The 20,222-nt window shown below is 41.3% G+C and overlaps 2 protein-coding genes and 1 non-coding gene across 5 annotated transcripts; 2 read left to right on the plus strand and 1 right to left on the minus strand.

Moving 5' to 3' along the window:
- Nucleotides 1–2,513: 2,513 nt before the first annotated feature.
- On the plus strand, nucleotides 2,514–11,224 carry Mak16 (MAK16 homolog). Its single transcript, XM_055593390.1, has 10 exons — nucleotides 2,514–2,591; nucleotides 4,796–4,845; nucleotides 4,927–5,036; nucleotides 5,118–5,182; nucleotides 5,364–5,515; nucleotides 6,470–6,524; nucleotides 8,035–8,109; nucleotides 9,417–9,527; nucleotides 9,836–9,898; nucleotides 10,078–11,224. The coding sequence occupies exons 1-10, from the start codon at nucleotides 2,577–2,579 to the stop codon at nucleotides 10,261–10,263; spliced, it is 882 nt and encodes a 293-aa protein (XP_055449365.1). The 5' UTR covers nucleotides 2,514–2,576; the 3' UTR covers nucleotides 10,264–11,224.
- On the minus strand, nucleotides 10,610–19,086 carry Tti2 (TELO2 interacting protein 2). 3 transcript variants are annotated; one of them, XM_055593387.1, is made up of 7 exons: nucleotides 18,086–19,086; nucleotides 16,507–16,693; nucleotides 15,822–15,914; nucleotides 14,147–14,334; nucleotides 13,928–14,071; nucleotides 11,995–12,157; nucleotides 10,610–10,813 (listed from the first exon to the last, which is right to left on the minus strand). In XM_055593387.1, the coding sequence occupies exons 1-7, from the start codon at nucleotides 18,733–18,735 to the stop codon at nucleotides 10,709–10,711; spliced, it is 1,530 nt and encodes a 509-aa protein (XP_055449362.1). In that variant the 5' UTR covers nucleotides 18,736–19,086; the 3' UTR covers nucleotides 10,610–10,708. The 3 variants fall into 3 exon arrangements, with proteins under 3 accessions (XP_055449362.1, XP_055449363.1, XP_055449364.1); XM_055593388.1 differs by lacking the exon at nucleotides 15,822–15,914; XM_055593389.1 differs by lacking the exon at nucleotides 13,928–14,071.
- Nucleotides 19,087–19,433: 347 nt separating this feature from the next.
- On the plus strand, nucleotides 19,434–19,538 carry LOC129666425 (small nucleolar RNA U13). The gene has a single exon (XR_008718578.1). It is a non-coding gene; the product is annotated as a small nucleolar RNA U13 (small nucleolar RNA).
- The last annotated feature ends 684 nt before the right edge of the window (nucleotides 19,539–20,222 follow it).

Consider the following 20,222-nt stretch of genomic DNA (forward strand, 5'->3'; position numbering starts at 1 on the left):
TCTTGCTATACTCTCCCTCATATGTACACAATAACCTTTTCCTCAACATACCTCACAGCAGTCATGCCCTCAGTTTATACACCAAACATAAACTAAAGCTTCAGAGGTGAAGAAATTCCCAAGTGCTACCCATTGTCATCATCATCCAGTGAGATGTGGCCGCTCTGTATTACTGAGGCTGGTGTCAAGCTCCTGGACAGAAGCAATCCTCCCACCACAGCTTTCTGACCATGGTCTTGCTTTCTTCCAGGCATTCCAAAATTTCTTCGATCATTTCATTTAGAGAACTTTTAAAACCCATTCTTGTAGGTTTTCTGGTGCCAGTGTGTCTTGTTTTCTCGTTATCAGAACATTTCATGTGATTTCTCCTTCATTCCTAAGGAACATTTTAGGTGTGCATAAGTTTCTAAGTGAATTAACTATGCCCACTGCCCTTTGGCTATTACAATGTCTGATGGAAACCCACCCTCATTTGAGTTCATTTTCTCTGTAACTAAGGTATCATTTTCTCTGATGTTTTCAGTTTTTCTGACTCCAGTTTTCATATCATTAGTTAGGAATACTGTAGCTTTCTGTGAGTTTTGCCTTGTAAGTGAACTATTGTCCCATTAATAGTGTAGTCACATCCTATCATCACTAACCAGCAACGCAACTTCTGATATGTCTGCTCTTCTCATGTGTATGGAAATGTCCTCGGTGTCCTATCTTGTCTCCCCCATCTTTTTTTAATGTACCTTGGTGTCAAAACACATTGCTTCCTGAAACTTATAATCTTGTCAGGGAATTGTATCACTTCATTCACCTCTTTGGACACGAAATTAGGTGCTTTGTAGAAGGATACCTTTCTCCTTGAAGGCATGGTAGCACCTTTTAAAATTATTCAGAGCTCAGTAGTGGGGCTCACAAATGTAATCCCAATGGAGAATGTGGGAGACAGAAGGATTGCTCACAAGTTTGAGGCCAGCCTGGGCTGCCACACAGTGAGTGCCAGACTGGCCTGTGTTACAGTGACACTCTGTCTCAAAAGAAAGAAACAAAGACATAAATCAAGACGGGGGCTACAGGTGTAGGTCAGTGGTGAGGCACTGGGATTCCTACAACACAAGGTTCCTTACACACACAAGGCTAATCGTTCGTTCATTGGCTTTACACACATTTACTTTGATAGCAGTGAAACAATACCATGCTGCAATGTTATCATTGTTTAATGGGATATGCAATCTAGGCACCAGGATTTTTTAAAAGGCCCCAGAAGTTTACTGTGAGGATCCAGTGCAAGGTTGCATATACTTTGGGCCTGATTTCATTTCCTATTGATCTTTCCTCTTGCTCTCCATTCTCCAGCCCACACTTTTCCCTTGCTTGTCTTTACTCCAAGCGTCTCCTTACCTGTGGGACTATACATTTGCCCTTTATCCTTCCTTAAAAGGAACGCGTGCTGTTCTGACTTACTGCATCACCTCATTGTGATTCTCTATTTAATGATCACTTCTACGGAGTTCTCCCTTTCTAAAAAATATCTGTCTCCACTAACTTACTTTGCCGTATCATCATTGTAATCATCATCGAGATACAGCCTCCCTGCATTACTCAAGCTGGTCTCAAGCTTCTGGACAAAAGGAATCCTCCTATCTCAGCCTCCCAAATAGCTGAGAGTTGTATATGGTACATAGCTGTTTTGTTGCTTTTACACTTATCAGTACTTAAACATTACATTATACAGTATATAATTCTCTGAATCCCTTTGTGGCCATAGAAAAATTTCCGTCTTCACTGTTGTATCCCTAGACCCTGGGACTGTTATTTGGCACCTGGGAGTTAACTTCAAAATTACTTGAACTTAATGGCTTTCAAGAGTAATAACGGGGGAAGCAAACCTCATTTTATTATTTCTCCTTTTAGAAAGCATTTCCACCCCCCTCCCTCGGGCCTGGATGGTGAGGTTGTGTGATCCTAGTAACCCGAGTTTGATCCCCAACACTCCTATGGGTGAAGCAAGGCAGGGACAAAAAAATGTGTCAGTTTTAGGGTCACAAGTACACAAGTTTGTTTGTTGTTTCAACGATAGTACAGTGCGTACTTCAGAGAGGATGGAAACAGCTGTTAGAAGTTATCGCAGGTTAGTAACAAGGCTGACACGTACAGGCCTTACAGGCTGGCGGTCACAGCCCAGAAGTGATCAAGTCACCGCGCCTGCACAAAGGGGCCCCGGGAGCGCGTCTTGAATTAGAGAGGACGAAGGAGCCCCGCTTCTCAGAGGTCTGGGGCGAGTCCACATGGGCAGACAACACGGCCTGTCGATCCTAAGCGCCAGCGCTCCAAAGAGAGACTCACGGAGCAGAACCCGCGCGGGCCGCGGGCCGCGGGCCGCGTTCCTACGGCGGAGGGTGCCGAAGCGAGCACGCCAGGAAGTAGGCAAGCGCGCAAGCTCAGTCCGCCAGCAGACGTCACGGGGCTCCGCGAGATTGAGACTTTCTCGCGATAGGTTTGCCCAGGCTCTCCGGAAGCGGCTCCCCGGAAAGAGCATGTCTGCGTCCCTGGTCGTGTGCAACGCGGCGTGCTGACCGGCCGTCACCATGCAGTCGGACGATGTGAGTTGCCTCTTGTTGCTCTGGCGTCCCCGGGGTTTGTGCAGCATTTCGCTCATGTAGGATCAGGGCCGCATACTCAGCTGGCACGTGTGTTTCCTGTTTTCTTGGATTGCCAGACGTCCAAGAACCCCGATTTCGAAAGTGGGTTCCCAATGGAGTTTATTTCAGCGCCCCAGTGCAGTTAAGAGGCCAGGACACCCCAGCGCAGTCCACCGGATCGGCTTTTTTAGTTCCTGGTGCCAATTGCCATCTGAACGGCAATTGTCCCGGGTCTTGGAAGGCGGGAGAGGTGTGAAGTTTAGAATTCATGTTTAAGGATCCGGCTCATCCATGAACGATACTTTTCAGTCTACATTTCCTCTGTTACGCTTTTCTTTACCTTGCTGTACTGTCTGCTTGAGTCGTCATTTCGAAAGTATCGTTTGTCAGTTTACAGGAGTTGTAAGTACTTAACAATTCAACAGTGTGTAGGCACTGTGGTAATTGGTAGTTAACGAGTCAAGACACGAAAACAAAACACCTTGTGCTCTCATCAGCACTCTGGGGATAGAGAATAAACAGACAAAGCGTTTGCACGGTAAACGGTACAAGAAAAGAGGAGTAGTGGAGAAAAAAAGATTTGATGAGGAACCACTGCAGATAGGCCATGCAGACTTTTGAATAATGATTAAAAAAAAAAATCAAGAATGAGCCAGCCACTGAAGGAAGGTAGGAATAGTAAAGGTACAGAGATTGGAGATGGGAAAGGAGGAGGATAGAGGGCACCAGTGGGACTTGTTATAGGAATCAAGAGGGAGGAAGGAAAGATGATGAATTTGATATGCTTGCCAGGGCAAGGTCAGATAGGCTCTTGCCTTTTTTAGTGGGTACTGGAGAGAATGTTGTATCTTTTTTAGAGGGGTGTGAGGCTGAGGGCTGCATTTGGGATCATTTTATAGAGATGGCAAATGGGCAGCTAGATGCACGGACAAATCCGGTGACCAGGAAAGAGCTCTGACTAAATGTTTAAAAGCCACAAGCCTGAATGATAACCGACTTTCCCATTTCATTTCTTATTGTCTCCTATCACCCCCTCCAGATACCCATATTAAATCCCCAACACGTGTTTTAAGTCTTTGATCCTTCTTCATTTTTTTCCCTTCAGTTGCTCTAGAGTGTCTCAGCTCAAGGTAGTCAGTCCAGCTAAAGAACTTTATGTACTGATATATTCCTAAATAGCTCTTAAAGTGACTACAACTTGTCGATGCCTCATTTATATACTTTCCTCCTAACTAGATACAGTTCTCTAAGGACTGTACTTTCATCCAACAAACACCTGAGTCTTTATGATGTCAGGGCTTAGAGATGCTAGTGCCTTTGCTTTAGTGTAAAGAACACATTAATTGGTGAGAGGGAGTAGAATGTAATAAAGTTGTGGTATGTTTAAGTATCTGGTACTGTGCAGTCTTCGATAGTGGATAATGAACACCTGTGAAAAAGAAAAAGTTACTTGGTATATATGATAGGACCCATCTTGCTAACACTACACCCAAGGGCATACTGCAAATGTTAGAATATATGTGTGTATTGGAAAAAAAATCTGGGAAAATATTTATCAACTATTAATTATATTCTATTGCTGAGTAATAGGGTATGGTCATTACCTGTGCACTTAGTGTTTTGTTTTTAAGATTTTTTTATTTACTATTTATACAATGTTCTGCATGCACACCAGAAGAGGGACCATATCTCACTGTAGATGGTTATGAGCCACCATGTAGTTGCTGGGAATTGAACTGAGGACCTTTGGAAGAACAGTGTTCTTAACCTTTGAGCCATCTCTCCAGCCCTTTTGTTTTTTTTTTTTTTGTTTTTGTTTTTGTTTTTTTGGTTTTTTTTTTTGGTTTTTTTGTTTGTTTGTTTGTATGTTTGTTTGTTTTAACAAGAATATGTTACTGTGTAAAGGAAACAAACCAGGCCTATTAAAAGACAGCTACTTCTTTTGATTCCAAAGGCCCTTTCCTCCTTGAGGCACTGCTATGCTATGATGTACTCATTATTATTTGTGTTGGTATTTTGGTGGCGCTGGAGACTAAAGTGAGGGCTTTGCAGGTGCTGGACAAGAATTCAACCATGGAGCACCATTGGCAGCAGGAGATTATCTCTTTTTCTATTAAACAGCATCTTTGGGACCAGAGCAAAAGGATTTTCACTTTGTCTTGCAGGTTATCTGGAATACACTAGGAAACAGACAGTTTTGTTCTTTCAAAATAAGGTGAGTATATTGCAGCCTAGACTAAAATGTGTTTAGTTAGTTGCCCCATTGGTTGTAAACATTTCTTTCCTTGCATCCTAGAACAAAGACTCAGGGCTTTTGCAGAAATGAATATAGTCTGACTGGGCTGTGTAATCGGTCATCTTGTCCCCTGGCAAATAGTCAGTATGCTACCATTAAAGAAGAGAAAGGTACGAAAACTCCACAACGGTTGATAAAAGAATGTTTCTAGTCTCTGTAAATAATGATAAAGATGTTTGACTTCTCTTCAGGACAGTGCTACCTGTACATGAAGGTTATAGAGCGAGCAGCTTTCCCTCGGCGCCTCTGGGAACGGGTAAGACTCAGTTAGAAAACTGCAGTGCCCATTGGTCAAGAACAAAAAATGCCATTTGCTTTCCCCTTCTTAGGCCACCTCTAGAGTTGGAAGCCATCTTCATTAGACACAATAGGTACTGACAGTGATGACCTAACATGATTTACCCTTCACCATCAAGTTTCTCTTTTCTGTTCCACAGGTTCGGCTTAGTAAAAACTATGAGAAAGCACTGGAACAAATAGATGAAAACTTAATTTACTGGCCCCGCTTCATTCGACACAAATGTAAGCAGAGATTTACCAAGATAACCCAGTACCTGATTCGAGTTAGGAAGCTTACATTGAAGCGACGGTAAGGACTGGAGTCATTCTTTTACTCACTTTCAGTCTATTTCTTTTCCTAGACCATGGTACAGTATTTTCTATTAAATTCGACTGGGACAAATCTTTTGTGACATGCCAAGAAAAAACTTAGGGTTACAGACATGTCCAGTGGTTTTGCAGGATTTTAAAGCAGAATATGTGATAACCTTGCCTACCTGGAAATTTTTCTGTGTAGGTTCCTGAGAAAAGCTGAAATTAAAGATTTCAAAATTATCTGAAAATGTGATTAACAGGATTATGAACTACACTCTGAGTAATTGAAAACTACCTTAATAATGTGAAATCCACCGGCCTAATAGAATACCTTCCAAAGGAGTGTGAGGATAAAGGCTTTTTCATTGAGATGAGCAGGGAATGTTAAAGATAATGTGAACTTTTTTTTTCCAGAAAATTCCTTTTTTCTTAGTTCATTGAAGCATTAATATTATTGTAATGAACCTAAACAAAAAGTGGCTCACAACCATTTGTAATGGGATCTGATGCCCTCATACTCATATACATAAAACATACAAATTAATAAATTAGAAAAATACACATCAAAATATCTGACTTTTGGTACAGGGTTAAGACAGCATCTCACTGTGTAGTCCGAGCTGGCCTGGAACTGACTATGTAGCTTCCAGCTTACAGTGATCCTTCTGCCTCAGCCTCAATGCTGAGTTACTGATGTGAGCTATTACCTGGGCTTCTGGCTTTTCATACCATTAAAGTATAGTAAGGCGTGTGAGCCGTTGTGCACCTGCTGATCAGACCTAGAGCCTCGCATATGCCGGGCGAATGTTCTGTCACCGAGCTACACCAGCAGCCTCAGTATCTAGAAATGGATATACTCTATAGAGCTAAACTGCACACAGTCAATTCTCATTCCTATCTCTTGAAAAGTGAAGTTGAGTTTTCTAATAATGTAATTGATTTCTGCTAGGAAGAAACTTGTTCCTTTGAGTAAGAAGGTTGAACGGCGGGAAAAACGAAGAGAGGTAACATACTGATCTAATATTTACATAGCTTCTGTGTTTTCATGTCAGAAAGGAGTTGTATGCATGAGATTCGTAACAGTGAGTCACTAATGGTATGTCCAGTGATAGGTGATCTCTTTTGTATCTTCAGATTATTATGATTTTCATTGAAGGCTAAAAATACTCTAATGTGTTTGGGTATAATAAAAAGAAAGTATCTTAGACAACTCTGCATCTAAAATTCTTCAGGCCAGACATCTCATAACAGATTTTTTGACATTGCCTGTCTCATACGTTACCTTCAGCACAGTTTAGACAGTTTAAGTAGCCTGTGCTTATTTTAGTTATGCTATTTAGAAAATTTTATGGTTTTGATTGTGAGATTGTTGGGGTTTTTTTTTGTTTTTTTTAAATTGACACACCTTGATCTCTAAGCCACCGTGAAGGAAACTGGTGAATTTGTTACTAAAGTAAAGGATGGTGGTGGTTATGTGTGTGACAAAAATGACCTGTTCCAGAATTTTCACCTTCTGTCCTGAGGGTAGTCTGTCTTTCTGTCTCACTGAGAGTTGACTTTCAGAGTTGACCCAAGCTTCTCTGGTCCTCAAGACACACACTTGAGAATCACCTGTTCCTGACAAATTCCAGTTTTCTTTCATTCTTGGCATTTGCTTTTCCCTCCCTTTCACCATATGGCGTTTACCTCCTTTTGTCATACACAGGCTGTTTGACTAGAGACCCCATTCACTAAATTTTTTTTCTACTTGAATTACGCACCCATTTTTGTTTAATAAGCCCAGCTAGTGAGTTTCCGTATTCCCTAACTATTAAACAGGTGTTCCTGCAAACATTTCAGAGTAAGAACAGTTTTCCATGTGAATTCAGAGGCTTCCTCTTCTCACCTAAAGTACTTTCTGAAACTTTTTATCACCTTTTGCATTTATTTATTTAGTATGTATATGGCACACACTAAATGGCATAGCGTGCATGTGGAAGCCAGAGGACAGCCTTGGATGACAGTCCTCAGGCTCCTCCTCCTTTTTACTTGAGAGAAGATCTTTTAGTGGGCTTGAATTCTGTAGGCCAGTCTTTCCCACAAGCTTGCAAGAAAATACCTATCTCTGCGTCCTCTTTTGCTACTGGAATGGTAACAGGTGTGTCCACCATGCCTGGTGTTCTGCATAGGTTGTGGAAATCCAGACTCGGGTCTTTATATTTGCAAGTCAAGCATTTCACCAACTGAGCCATCTCCCTCAGCCCATCTGTTATTCTTAAATGTAGGCAGGTATGTATAGTATATCAAGGGCTTGTTTGAAATTCAGAATGCTGTTGTTGCTAAAGCCATTAAGAAAAGGTTCCCAAGAGGTTTTGCAAGAGAAAGAAGAAATATATCTGGCTAGAAAGGTAAAAAGCCTCAGTGGAAGCAAGCAGGAAATAACCATATCATATTGTTATTAAAAATTGGTAATTACATTAGTACAGGCTAGAAATGAGTCCTAATGGAGTAATGGATTTGCTCTTTTTCTTGTAGGAAAAAGCATTAATAGCTGCCCAGCTGGACAATGCTATTGAGAAGGAATTACTGGAAAGACTCAAACAAGATACGGTAAGAAAGCTAGTAGTTTTGGGACGTGTTTTCTTAAGTAGTAGAACAGCTAAGAAATATGGAAAATGCATTTATTTTTAAACATGTCACTAATAGCCGTTCCACCCCAATTTGTCTATGGTCTAAAACAAATTCATGTAGGGCTATCTTCCTGATGAGACTTTCCCCATTTACTATTATTTCTATTTGATGTTTCCAAGTTCAACAGTTCTGTATAAAAACATCATCAAAGTCATAGAAGTTTTTTGTTTTTGTTTTTCTCCTGTCCGTGCACAGCCTCCAGGGACAGACCTGACTCAGGGCTGCAAGGGACTAAAAAGACAGAAACCTGGGATTAGATGGAGTAGGCTATTGGATGAGAAACCTGAGTACCTTAGAAGTTCAGCATGTTTATTATATAGAGTTCAATGGGAGGCAGGTTATTGCATACAGCTGAACAAGGGAGTAGGGTTATAGGTACATGGAAGGCAGGATTTATGGTATACAGCTGTATCAAGGAGATAGCTAGCTAATCTCAGTAGCTATAAATATTATAGCCTCCCCATAAATACTGGGGGAGGCAGAGGTATGCTAGACTTTTTCTGCACACAGTCAACACTGGCACTCAGATCTGAGGGTGGCTTTGCCATACCTCTCTGAGCCACACCCTGGGAAGAGGGCCTTGCCATTTCTCCGTGGATTTAAGGCTCTGGGGTCCTTGGCATGGCCATGCCCACGTCAACAGTAAACATTCACTTAGCACTTTACTTTCTCCTCTCCCTCTAGTTTTGAGACCACATGTCATGATACCCCAGAGTGGCCTCATTCACTGTGTAGCAAAATATGAGTCTGAATTCTTGATCCTCCTGTCTCCAACTTTCCATGTACTAGTTTATAGGTTTTTGTCACCATGGCAGGCTTCTTTGTATTTCTCTAATTTTTTAAGCCTTCTTTAAAATGAGCGGGTTTTTTTAGTCTATTTTTTAAAAATGTCACTATTGCTTCTCAGCTTTTTGTCATTTAGAAAGATAAAAAGGTGATTAAAATGTGTTCTTTCCCCTTCTAAGCAAAATTAGATTCGCCCCAATTCATGTGGTTTCATAAACTAGTAATTTTGGAATGACTTATCTCTGTAGAAGCTACCTACTAAAAATCAACTACTGTCTGTTAAATGTCAAAAACATTGTACCTAGGCTGGAGAACTGTATGGAAATACTGTTCCTCAGTTTTCGTATTTGTTTCCCAATAATAATGTGCTTGTAGAGCAGAGGGACTTTGAAAAGTGTGATCTCAAGTACAGTTAAAGGTGGTCTATGTTTATTCTTCAGTATGGCGATATATACAACTTCCCCATCCATGCCTTCGACAAGGCCCTAGAGAAACAGGAAGCAGAGAGTGACTCTGAAGATGAAGAAGAGGATGAGGAGGAAGATGAAGAGGTGAGTGTGGTTTGTTCTGTTTGGAAACACAGTAACCTACAGGATGACACGTTCTCATGGTATTTCATACCCCTTTTATATAATGTGATGATTGATTTTGGTGTAGCAGGGCTCCGTCAACAAACTTTGTGTTGACTTTTATATCCCTAATTTTTTCTTTTTGATTTATAAATGTTAAACTTGAGAGTAAAAGATTTTGGTGGCTGTGTATATTGACTGATTCACTTATGAAAAAAGGTAAAACCAGATGTCTAAGCTGGATCTTCATTGTCTTTTTTTTCTAAGCCAGTAACTTTGTTTTATTTTAGGATGTGGGAAAAAGAGAGTTTGTAGAAGATGACATAGAGGAGAGTGACCTGAGTGACTTTGAGGTGAGCTGTGGGATAAAGAATGTCTTGTGGCCTGCAACAAAGGGTGATAGTGGAGCAGGGAAGATATGAACACAGCAAGCACACAAACTCTATGGTCTGTTCTGAACTGGCTGAGCAGTGAAGGGAGTTTGGAGAAACCTTGCAATTTCTCTATCTGACCTTCTGTCTCCACATATTAGGATATGGATAAACTGGATGCTGACAGTGACGAAGACCAGGATGCTGAATCCTCCAGTGAAGAAGAAGTTAAGGCCAAACACAAAGGCAAAGCACCCTTGAAAGGACCTTTGCGGAAAAAACGGGCCTATGTGGAAATAGAGTATGAGCAAGAGACAGAGCCCATGGCCAAAGCCAAAACAACATGAGTTCCCATCACATGTTTATCCTGAAACAGTCAACACTTCCAACTGTGCTCTTCTGTGTTAGATTTCATACGGTATTTATATTGTTAATATTTATGTCACTTCGGTGGAGCAAAAAATCTGGAGTGGAAATTGTAAAGAGTATTTTTATAACATGTGCTGGAACAGCTTGAGCCCAAGGAACCTAACAGATGAGTTCCTGGAGCTGGGAATGACACTGTGGCTCTAAATATTTCTAAATTACAAATACCAAATTGTCCCCTCCCAATTTCTACTTAGAAAGGTCAGCATTTCAATTTTTTTTTCTTGTTCAGTTTCTCTTATGAGGATAAACTGGAGGAGACCAAAGTTCCAACTTAAAATGTTTAGTACAAAAATAGATTTTTATGTATATATCTCCATCATGATCTGGGATAGGAAGAGCAGCCTTTCCTGCTGGCCAGTCATCTTAAGTGACATGGCAGGGAGCATCTGCAGAGCCCTGCTGCACTTTCCTAATGCAGCTCACCACTGTGCTATCTTCACAGGACAGGACAATCTTAGCCAGAAGAACCTGAAACACAAAACCAAACAGGCATTGATTTTTGTAAAACCTACTGCCTTACTCTTTTTTTCGTATACTCAAAAAATGAGAGACTGCATGGCACTAGGAGAGAGTGCCGCATCAGAAAAGGTGTTACTTTAAAACCCCTATAAGTCATGCCCACAAGTCCCCTGGCTCTGAAGAACCTGCCCAGCTGGAAAACTGCCCAAGCAAAAGGAGCCACAGTGTTTGAATAAACTGAAAAAGAGCAAATAATACTTTAGTTCTACATGTTTTGGGGCATAAATTTCTTATACTGTTCCTTTACACTTTACATTGATTATTTCTTATTGTAAAAATGAGATAGCCGTTTAATTACATGTAAATATACCATAAGCTATGGTCTTGAAAATTTTGTGGAAAATGAAACTAAAGAAAAACTTCACTGTTGGTAAATGGAAACTGGGGGGATAGCTCAGTGGGATGAGCATGAGGATCTGAGTTCAATCCCATGTTTTAAAAACTCATGTCATCAGTGAGAACCTATGCCAGTAATGTCAGTACAGGGGAGAAGGAGATCCTCAGGGTTTTTTTGGCCTGCTACTAGCCAGCAAGCCAAGCCTGCTTGAAGAGTTCCTTGCCAGTGACAGATCTATGTATCTAAAAGAAAAAGTGGGGACCATGGTTAGGAATGACACCCTCCATTGCCCTTACTTGTACAAGCACACACAAGAATATAGACAAACTTCTAAGCGGTGCCCCTTGTACCATAGGCAAACTCAGGTATCTCAGTTACCATATTACTCCATGGTAGTTAGTGTTCAGCCTCATTATTTCTTTGGGCTTTGCTGGTACTGGTTTAATTTAAAGTGTAGAACTTTGAGGTGCCTCACTGACAGAAGGTGTCATGTCAATCTCAACAGAAGTTAATTTTATATTGGTGGCATTTTCTGAAAGCCAGTAACATCTGATCCTCTTTGTTCTACACGGTTTTGAATAGCATTAAAAGAGTTCAGCCTGAGCACCAAAAATGGGTAGGATAAGGCACTGAACAAACAATCCAAGACTAAAGAGAACCAAGGTAGGGACCTAACAACCTCCACGTTCATGTCCAAACTTGGCTGGGCATACATGTAGTAAATTACAGTCAACTCACTGGTGTTCCCTAGGAATAAGGCCACCTGAAACCAACTTGCAGATTCTTGCCTTACCTTAACTCGCCCCTGAGAACAGTGGTCCAGGAGAATCAGACAGTCTGTGGCTTCCTGGAGCAAGGCACTCTTAGTGGCCTCAGTTGTAAGGCTTGTGTCCCGTGCAACATCACATATCAGTTTCAGCAGAGCTTTCAATAACACCACAACTCTGCAGGAAATTCTGGAATTGGAAAGAAAAACTTCATGTCCCAAACTGTACTATTAAACTTGGTCCAGACATGGGAAAACTGAAGTCGTTTGCTATGGCAGAGCTGAAAACGGGACCAAAGATAAACTAGATTATAGCCTCAAAGTTTCTGTTATTTCTATAGCACTCTGCATACACACTGGGTTGTTCAAGAACACTTTGCAAGTCAGGAAGCAGAAACAGGTGCATATCTGTGAGCAGCAAGATCCTGTCTCAAAAACAACAAAAGCCCAGAAAACCCACCTTGGTTTCCTGCCAAAGCTTAATCCTGTTCAAATAAACTTCCTCAGCATGGGCTGAGAATGAGGGGAGCCAAGATCTTTCTTGTTCAAGGCAGAAATCTGTTCTGAGCAGAAATTTGTAGCTGGCCTACACTCACGTAAATGTATGCCTGGACAGTAAGAATAAAGTGAGGTTGCAGGTGATGGGTAGTGCTTATAATCCCCTCAGTTAGGACATGGCAGCAGGAGGATCTACAACTTGAGCTTACTATACAGCAAGACGAAAAATAAGGTTGAGTGGTAGTGCTTAAGAGTCAGTAAGAACCCAGTCACAGGCTCTGCTTCATTTCCATCCCACCACTGCAAAAGTGTCGAGTGTTTTTCCCTGTGGCTTGTATTTCTCTAACCATTCACTACAGTCTGCTGTGTTCACCACTCCCCATGCTCTGCTTCTACAGAGAAATTACATACAAGCTTCCACCCTAACCTCCCTACATTCTCTTCTTGGAATCTTTACCCTGTAAAGGCCCAATATAGAATTAGTTTGACCTAATTTCATTCTCTAAATACCTATGCAGGTACTCAGTGATTCAGGAGTATATAATAGATGTGGTCTTCTGTAGTTTACTGGGGACAAAGACTATAGAAATGCAATTTAGTTACAAATGTGAGTATGATTGTCATTGGAGAGTTTCTTGCTTCCTGGTATATTTATAAGAATACATTCCAAAATAGACTGTTGGGACTCTGGATTTTCTGGCTAAATTAACCCTTCCATTCATGTAAGAAAGCTGTTAGATGACTAGGCATTTCAGGTTCTAGTTTACTCCTGACACCTTCACGTCATATATGGAGTATCTTCTAAATAAGCATATCTCATCATCTTCTGCGAATGTTGAATGATGTGGCTTGAAGCACTCCATTCTCAACTAGACTTAGGACCTAGGATGAACACAGGCAAACATGCCTATTGAAACACTTCTAGGTAGCCTTTCTGGGGAGGAGCAGTGATAAGGCTCAACCATATACCCTGTCAAGGTATCTTATCACAACAATAGAAAAGCAAGACAATCTGCAAGGTTTCCCAACTTACATGCAATCTGTTGTTTTGTGTAGGTTTTTGCTTGCCTAACTTCACCTTCCCACCTCTCCCTCCCGCCCCTCCTGTCTCTGTTTCTCTTTCTGAGAAAGGTCCAGGTAGCCATGACTGGCACAGAATGGCCTCAAACCTACAAAGATCGGCCTGTCTCCTGAGTGCTGGAATTAAAGGGTTGTACCACAATGCCCAGCCTTAAAACTTTTAAGAAAGAAAGTGATTTAATTGTGACAGAACCTAAAACTACTGGCTGATGAAAAGGGTTCAAATATGAACATCTGAGGTAGCTGTATATCCTAGAAATGAAGAAAGTGAAAAGGATTACATGTCCTGAATATTTTTATCTGGGCAAGTTCTAAAGAGAAAGTTACCCTTTTTTGTTTTGTTTTTGTTTTCTTAGCACATCTGTCTGCTTGGATGCTATACCTGGGCCAAGTATACTGCATGACAAGTTTCAGGGTTTCCAGTATCTTCAACCTAGTTTCCTCTTCTGGTCCATCATAAACCTCCAGATAACCTAGGATAACTTGTTCCAGCTTCTTCAAGTGCCGGACAGTAAGGATCCCCAACCTAAAAATAGGAGAAAATGTGATGCTAAGAAGTTGACCATAGGCATATGATCAGTGCAGGAGCCCAGCCACTTACTTCTTCACAAAAGCTGGCAGGTTGCTGGCATAAGTCCTACGCAAGAGAATCCGGTGCTCTGGCTCCATGTGAGTGAGGATCAGTTGGAGTACCTCGTGACAGTGTGTAGTGGCTCGAGCAGCATCTCCCTTCCAGTGCAGGGCTTTCTCTAGGACAGGGAATAAATCTAGGAGGCATAGGAGCACAGCCTAGGGAAAAAATAAATGAAAAGAAACCATAGTTCATTCATTTGCAGTCACAAAATTCCTGACTTCTCTAAGATCTTCATTAATCCACTGTCCCCAGGGCACATCACAGAAATCTAACAAGATATCTGTAAGTAATTACAAAGTATATATTGTTGCAAATTTTGAAACTTCCTCTCTTGAACTGTTATACTAACTTGTGAAATGGAGAGAATGGCCAAGCTCAGATATAAACCAAGGTTTAGGAATCTAGGTCTATCCCTTAGACACATTAGACACATGACAGTTATGGGCACTTTACATGAAACTAACTGCTCCACAGAATCTAAGATGGTCCAAACCTTTTTTTTTTTTTTTTTTAATTTTGGTTTTTCAAGACAGGATTGTTCTCTGTAGCCTTGGCTGTCCTAGAATCTCTTTGTAGACCAGGCTCGCCTCAAACTCACAGCAATACACCTGTCTCTGCCTCGCTGAGTGTTGGGATTACAGGCGTGCACAAACTGTGCCTGGCACGGTCCAAACTTCTTTACCTGAAGTTATAGTGTCTAAGCATTCCCATTTAGAACTCTGGGTATCTCAGGCTTTTCCAGATGTTTGATTTTTAAAATCCTTTCTCTACCAAGTTAATCTATTTTCCATCTCATAATAACTGATTCTCGGTACCCAAAATATTACAGGTACTGAAAGCACAAAAGAGAAGGAGGAGCTGCTGGACATAGTGCCATGCATCCTCCATCCCAGCACTTGGTAGCTAGGATCACTGCAAGTTCCAGGTCAGACCAGGCTAGAATTAGACCCTGTCACAAAAAACAAAACCACTGTATGTACTTGCCTTGCATGTATGAGGGATGGTATTCAGTACAGCACAAAGAAAAGCAAGATGTGTCTACTTAGAGCTTTCTATAGCTTGTTTCTTTTGTCTTGACCATGTTCCTCTCCTAATAACTGCTTTTACCCCCCATAGCATTCATCCTATCATTCCCACAGCTTCCTAAAGCCACCCTCCACCACACTAGTTTCCTATTGCTGCTGGTCATGCACTACACCTTGTGTGATACAGCTATTGGTGTGTTGTATACAGAGATATATATGTCCAGTCATATTTACATTAACATCTTCCAAGGAGCTTCACAGACACATATGATCAGTTACTGCCTGTTGGCTGGGGGAATGACAATAAGTATCTACATACTAAGGATTTTAAATACATGTATTGATGTGGAGCTCACAGAGGAAGAACATTTAATTTAATAAAAACAGACCAACCCCCAAGTGGTATGAAATTGACACACATGCAGATAAAACCTGGGCTACTCTGTGGATGCTCAAGAGTGGATACCTGCTTCACACATGACACTTTTAGCTGGGCAGCAGCTTTCAGGTACTCATTTTCCAAGGGGAAAACTGCTCTAAACTGCTCCTACTGACACAATACCACCTCCTACTCCTCACACCAGAGCCCAGGCACTTGGGAGTAAATCTTACCATACCTGAATGAGGTGGTGCTCTGGCATGTACAGGTGATTGAAAAGGGCGTGGTATAAGACCTGGGCTCTGTTGTACTGCACCAAATCAGCAGCTGGCTACAAACACAGATTAGCCCATTAGAAGTTTCTCAAAATGTCAACAATTTTTAATTAGATATGAGCACACAAATATTCAGTAAACCACTCTACTTCTGCAAGCATTTAAAAATGTCCATAATACAAAAGTTAACACTTTGTACATTTTGGTAATACCTCTTCTGAGTTCTGCTTTTTTTTTTTTTAACTTGAAAGTTACCTGCCACTATGCATGCATACATACATACATACATACATACATACACACACACACACATATATGTGATATATATATGTTACAGATATATGTATATGTGTGGATAATTATATAGTTTTGTTTTTACTTTTTTCAGATTTTTTTGTAATAAAGCATGATCTTGTTTCTTCTAAAATTTCCCTTTTATTTATTATATTACCAATAGGATACTATTTCTACCATGTTGGGACAGAAAAATATGTATGTGGAGAAAAATATATAAATAAGTGAATTAAATGAAAATAAAGTCTACTTATAAAGACATAAGCATAAAGCAGAAATAGATCAGAAATGAAGATCAGCCATGAGTGACTTAAGTCTACCCTGTCAGTACAGGCTAGAGCTAAGGCTGCTTACCACATTAATCACAATGTGATGGAGGCACTGTACACCCAGGATTTTATTCTCAGTTTGATAGTCATCTGAGATGAGCAAAGATGGAGGAAGTATCTTTTCTAGATGTTGGTTCAGCCAGGGCTGAGTGACTTGTTGGAGAGTCCATGAGAAAATATGTTTGATAGCAGGATTATTCTTCCAGGATTCCCTGGAAAGAACACATGAAAACCACACTAAGTAAAATGACATGGTAGTAGCAAAGAAAGCCATTCAAGCTTAACAAGATTTTTTTTAACAGATTTTATACATATGTATGCATGAATGTATGTTTATCTCCTATTTGACTATTGATTTTTTCCAAATACATTTTACAATTAAAATTAAAATAATTTACATAACTTATACTATATACTATATACCTCTGAACTCCGGGATTATTTCATCTCATCATCCGATGCCAGAAGACTGCTCAGTTGGAAAGGTCCTTGCCTAACATGCACAACACCCTGGCTCAAGCCACGGCACTGAACACACCAGGCACGGTGAGGCATGCCTGTGGGGCACAAGTGTAAGCTCAGCACTTGGATGAAATTCAGGGCCATCATCCTTGGCTACATGAAAACCTTCCTGAAGGGATTGGAGAGAAGGATGGTGAAGAGCACTCCTGTGCTCCTCCAAAGGATCCATACTGAGATTGTAACAACCATGTCAAGTAGCTCACAATCATATGTAAGGCCAGCTCCAAGGGATCAGATGCCTCTAGCCTCTTCAGGCTTCTGCACCCTTATGCAGACCTTTACATAATTAACAATAATAAAGTCCGTTTAAAAAACTGTCTGGGACAGGTGTGGTAACACACAGAGATCAGAGGTAGACAAACCTCTCGTAGTTCCAGGCCAGCCAAGATTATATATCATATGTGTATATATATATATATATATATATATATATATATATATATGATTATATATCTCAAAAATAAAGAAATAAAATAAAAACAGATAAAATTAAAACCTGGCTGAAAACAAAACACTGAAAGTAGCAAGTTAAAACTTTGATCTCAGCATTTGGGAGGCAGAGGCAGGCAGATCTCTTGAGTTCCTGGCTAGCTTTGTCTACAAACCGATATCCAGGACAGCCAGGGCTACACACAGAGAAATCCTGTTTTGAAAATAATCAAAACAAACCCACAGCAAGTGCTTTAGCTGATAGCAATCTAGTTCAATCTACTTATTACAAAGCATTTTCATTATTCTATACCAAGTATTACTTCCTTATAGGATAATCACCCTTACTTAATAATTATGAACAAGTTAGAAGTCCCTGTATTTAAACACAAGCTGAAAAATTGGACCCTTTCCTAATACCAATGGGTAATTAGCATAGGCTACTTGATTCCACACAAGTTGGACAGAATTTACAATTTCCCAAGGCTGTCGTTCAGTGCAGAAAATGGAGTTTGAGGACTTCAGTTCTAATCTTGAATTTGCTTCTATCTGGTTACCTCATTTCTAGCAAACCACACCCTATCTGGGCCTTAAGAGATCTATTATGATGATGGCCTTATCCCCTTAATAATAGTGAAAACTGCAGTACTCACTTATTCAAATGGGGCTTAAGAAGCCCCAAAACCATAGCAAATCTCCCTCGATCATCTTCATTTTCTCCGCAAAGGAATCCTGCCACAGAGCTGCACTCTGTAACTCGAAGCAGTAAAGACAGCACTTCACCGGCAACACGCTGAGATCCTGGACTGGTCCATGGCTGCTTCCGTCTGTGTGTGATGGCAAAAACATACATGTGTCCTGCCAAGTGGCGGAGGCCTGTCTTCCATGCAGAGCAGTCGGGAGAACTCTTAGCAGTTTCAACCTTCCCCAACAGCTTAAGAAATAATAACCCAACTTCTTTTGCCCTCTCAGGCACCTCGGAATGCCCATCGCCTCCGTCTGCCTTCTCCTTGGGTGGGGCTGCGAACTTCTCCAAGGCTTTCGCCACCTGTCCCAGGATCTCGGGCATCCCCCGGAGTGCTTCTCCACTCCCACCCCCCTCAAATAATACGTCACATTCGGCGGCTTCTATTAAAGCACTGAGGTCTTTAAGAATTGCATTTCTTGTATTGCTCTGTCCTGACTCTTGGCGGCTGAGACCGTGTAGAATCTTGGAGAAGGCTTGTTCCAGGGTCGGGGGAGAACCCTCTGCGGGCGGGGAAGGAGCGTCCCGCGACTTCTCTTCAGCGCTGTCAAGCTTCATTCCTAATCGCACCCGGGTGTGCTGGGCTCCCCCAGGGGACGGTGCCAATCAGAGAGGGGTCTGGAGTCTCAGAAGGAAGATCGCCCCGGCCCTGGGAGTCCCCCAACGAACGCAACTAAAACCATACACGGTGAAAAGAGCGAACTGTGCGGAGAAATATCGAGTGGGATCCGATTAAATGGGTGTAAGAAGGGACCTTGCTATGGCGAGAGCTTCAAACTCCTAACATGTGGAGAAATTTGTCTTTCCGAAGATTCAAAAACAAAATAAGTTAGTTTTAAAGACATACTACTGAGCCGTGACATCAACAACGTTCCCGGTACCTGAGGCTTTCCACGTTTCAGCAGCAACTTCCGGCCCTTGCCGTAAAGTGCCTAACTAACTTCCGCCGGTGGAGCCGCAACGCTTCTTTTCACGACTTACAGCCGAAAAGCAACAAACAGCCCTGCAGAAGGAGAACGAGTGAAAGGTGGAGCTGTGCAGAATATATTTGCATAACTAAGCGTCCGCTCACTAATTTTGTTTCTCATTTCATTTCCTAGGGCAGAAACAAGAGGAAGCTTACAAAATCTCAGCAACGGTTTTAAATCGTAAGATATTTTCTGTATAAACACTAAATCGATCTGCATTATGATAGTCACCCTTTCTGTAAGTCTAGTAGGACTTACTTGACTCTTCCCTACGTAAGCACCTACGTGATCCTTTTTTGGTTCATAAGTGTGATGATTGGGTATTCACGCTTTTGCGTGACATGTGCCACCCATCAAACCTTGTTACGACGTGGGCACATTACCCGTCTGACGTGAACCCTAAAGGATCCGTTTTCATTGATTTCAATTCTGCTTTACCTAGAGTCTAATTTTGCATGTAACCCTTTTTGGGCGATGCTCTGGTGCTCTGGTTCTGGCCAGAGAAGTTGAGGTAGTTTTTGTGTTTTACTGGTGAGTTGGTGCTTAAAAAAGGCTGTTTTAATACGCTATTACTCGAGGTGAATGTGAATGAGTATTTTGTCCACGCGCGTATCTGTGTATCTGGTGAGCGCCTGGTCCCTGTAGGCCAGAATTTTTGAAAGTAACAAGCCAAGACACGCTCTGCGCTGCTGAGCCATCCTTCAGCTTCGTGGCATGCTCTTCTTAGTACTCTGTTGGCAACTACCTTATCTGTGATGCCTGTCTGACTTTTTTTTTTCCTCTTTTTTTCTGTGTAACCTTTTGCAAAAGTGCAGTGGCTCAGATTTCTGTCTCAGTTTCTGTATTGGGAAAAGATATGTAAATAATAACAGTCCCCATCTTTTAAGACTGTTGGAAGATTTTTTAGGTTTAATGTACATAAAGGCTGAGAACAGTATCTGATCAGATCAGCACAAATTCGCACAGATGTTAGCTCCTATTATGCAACCGAACCAGCATTAACTTAGATTTCTTCCTTCCCAAGAAATGTGGTCGTTAGAATCCTAAGACCTTTTTTTTTTTTTTTTTTTTTTTTTT

Source organism: Psammomys obesus, unplaced genomic scaffold (genome assembly GCF_907164565.1).
Source record: "Psammomys obesus unplaced genomic scaffold, mPsaObe1.curated_primary_1811, whole genome shotgun sequence".
In the NCBI taxonomy this organism is placed as follows: domain Eukaryota; kingdom Metazoa; phylum Chordata; class Mammalia; order Rodentia; family Muridae; genus Psammomys; species Psammomys obesus.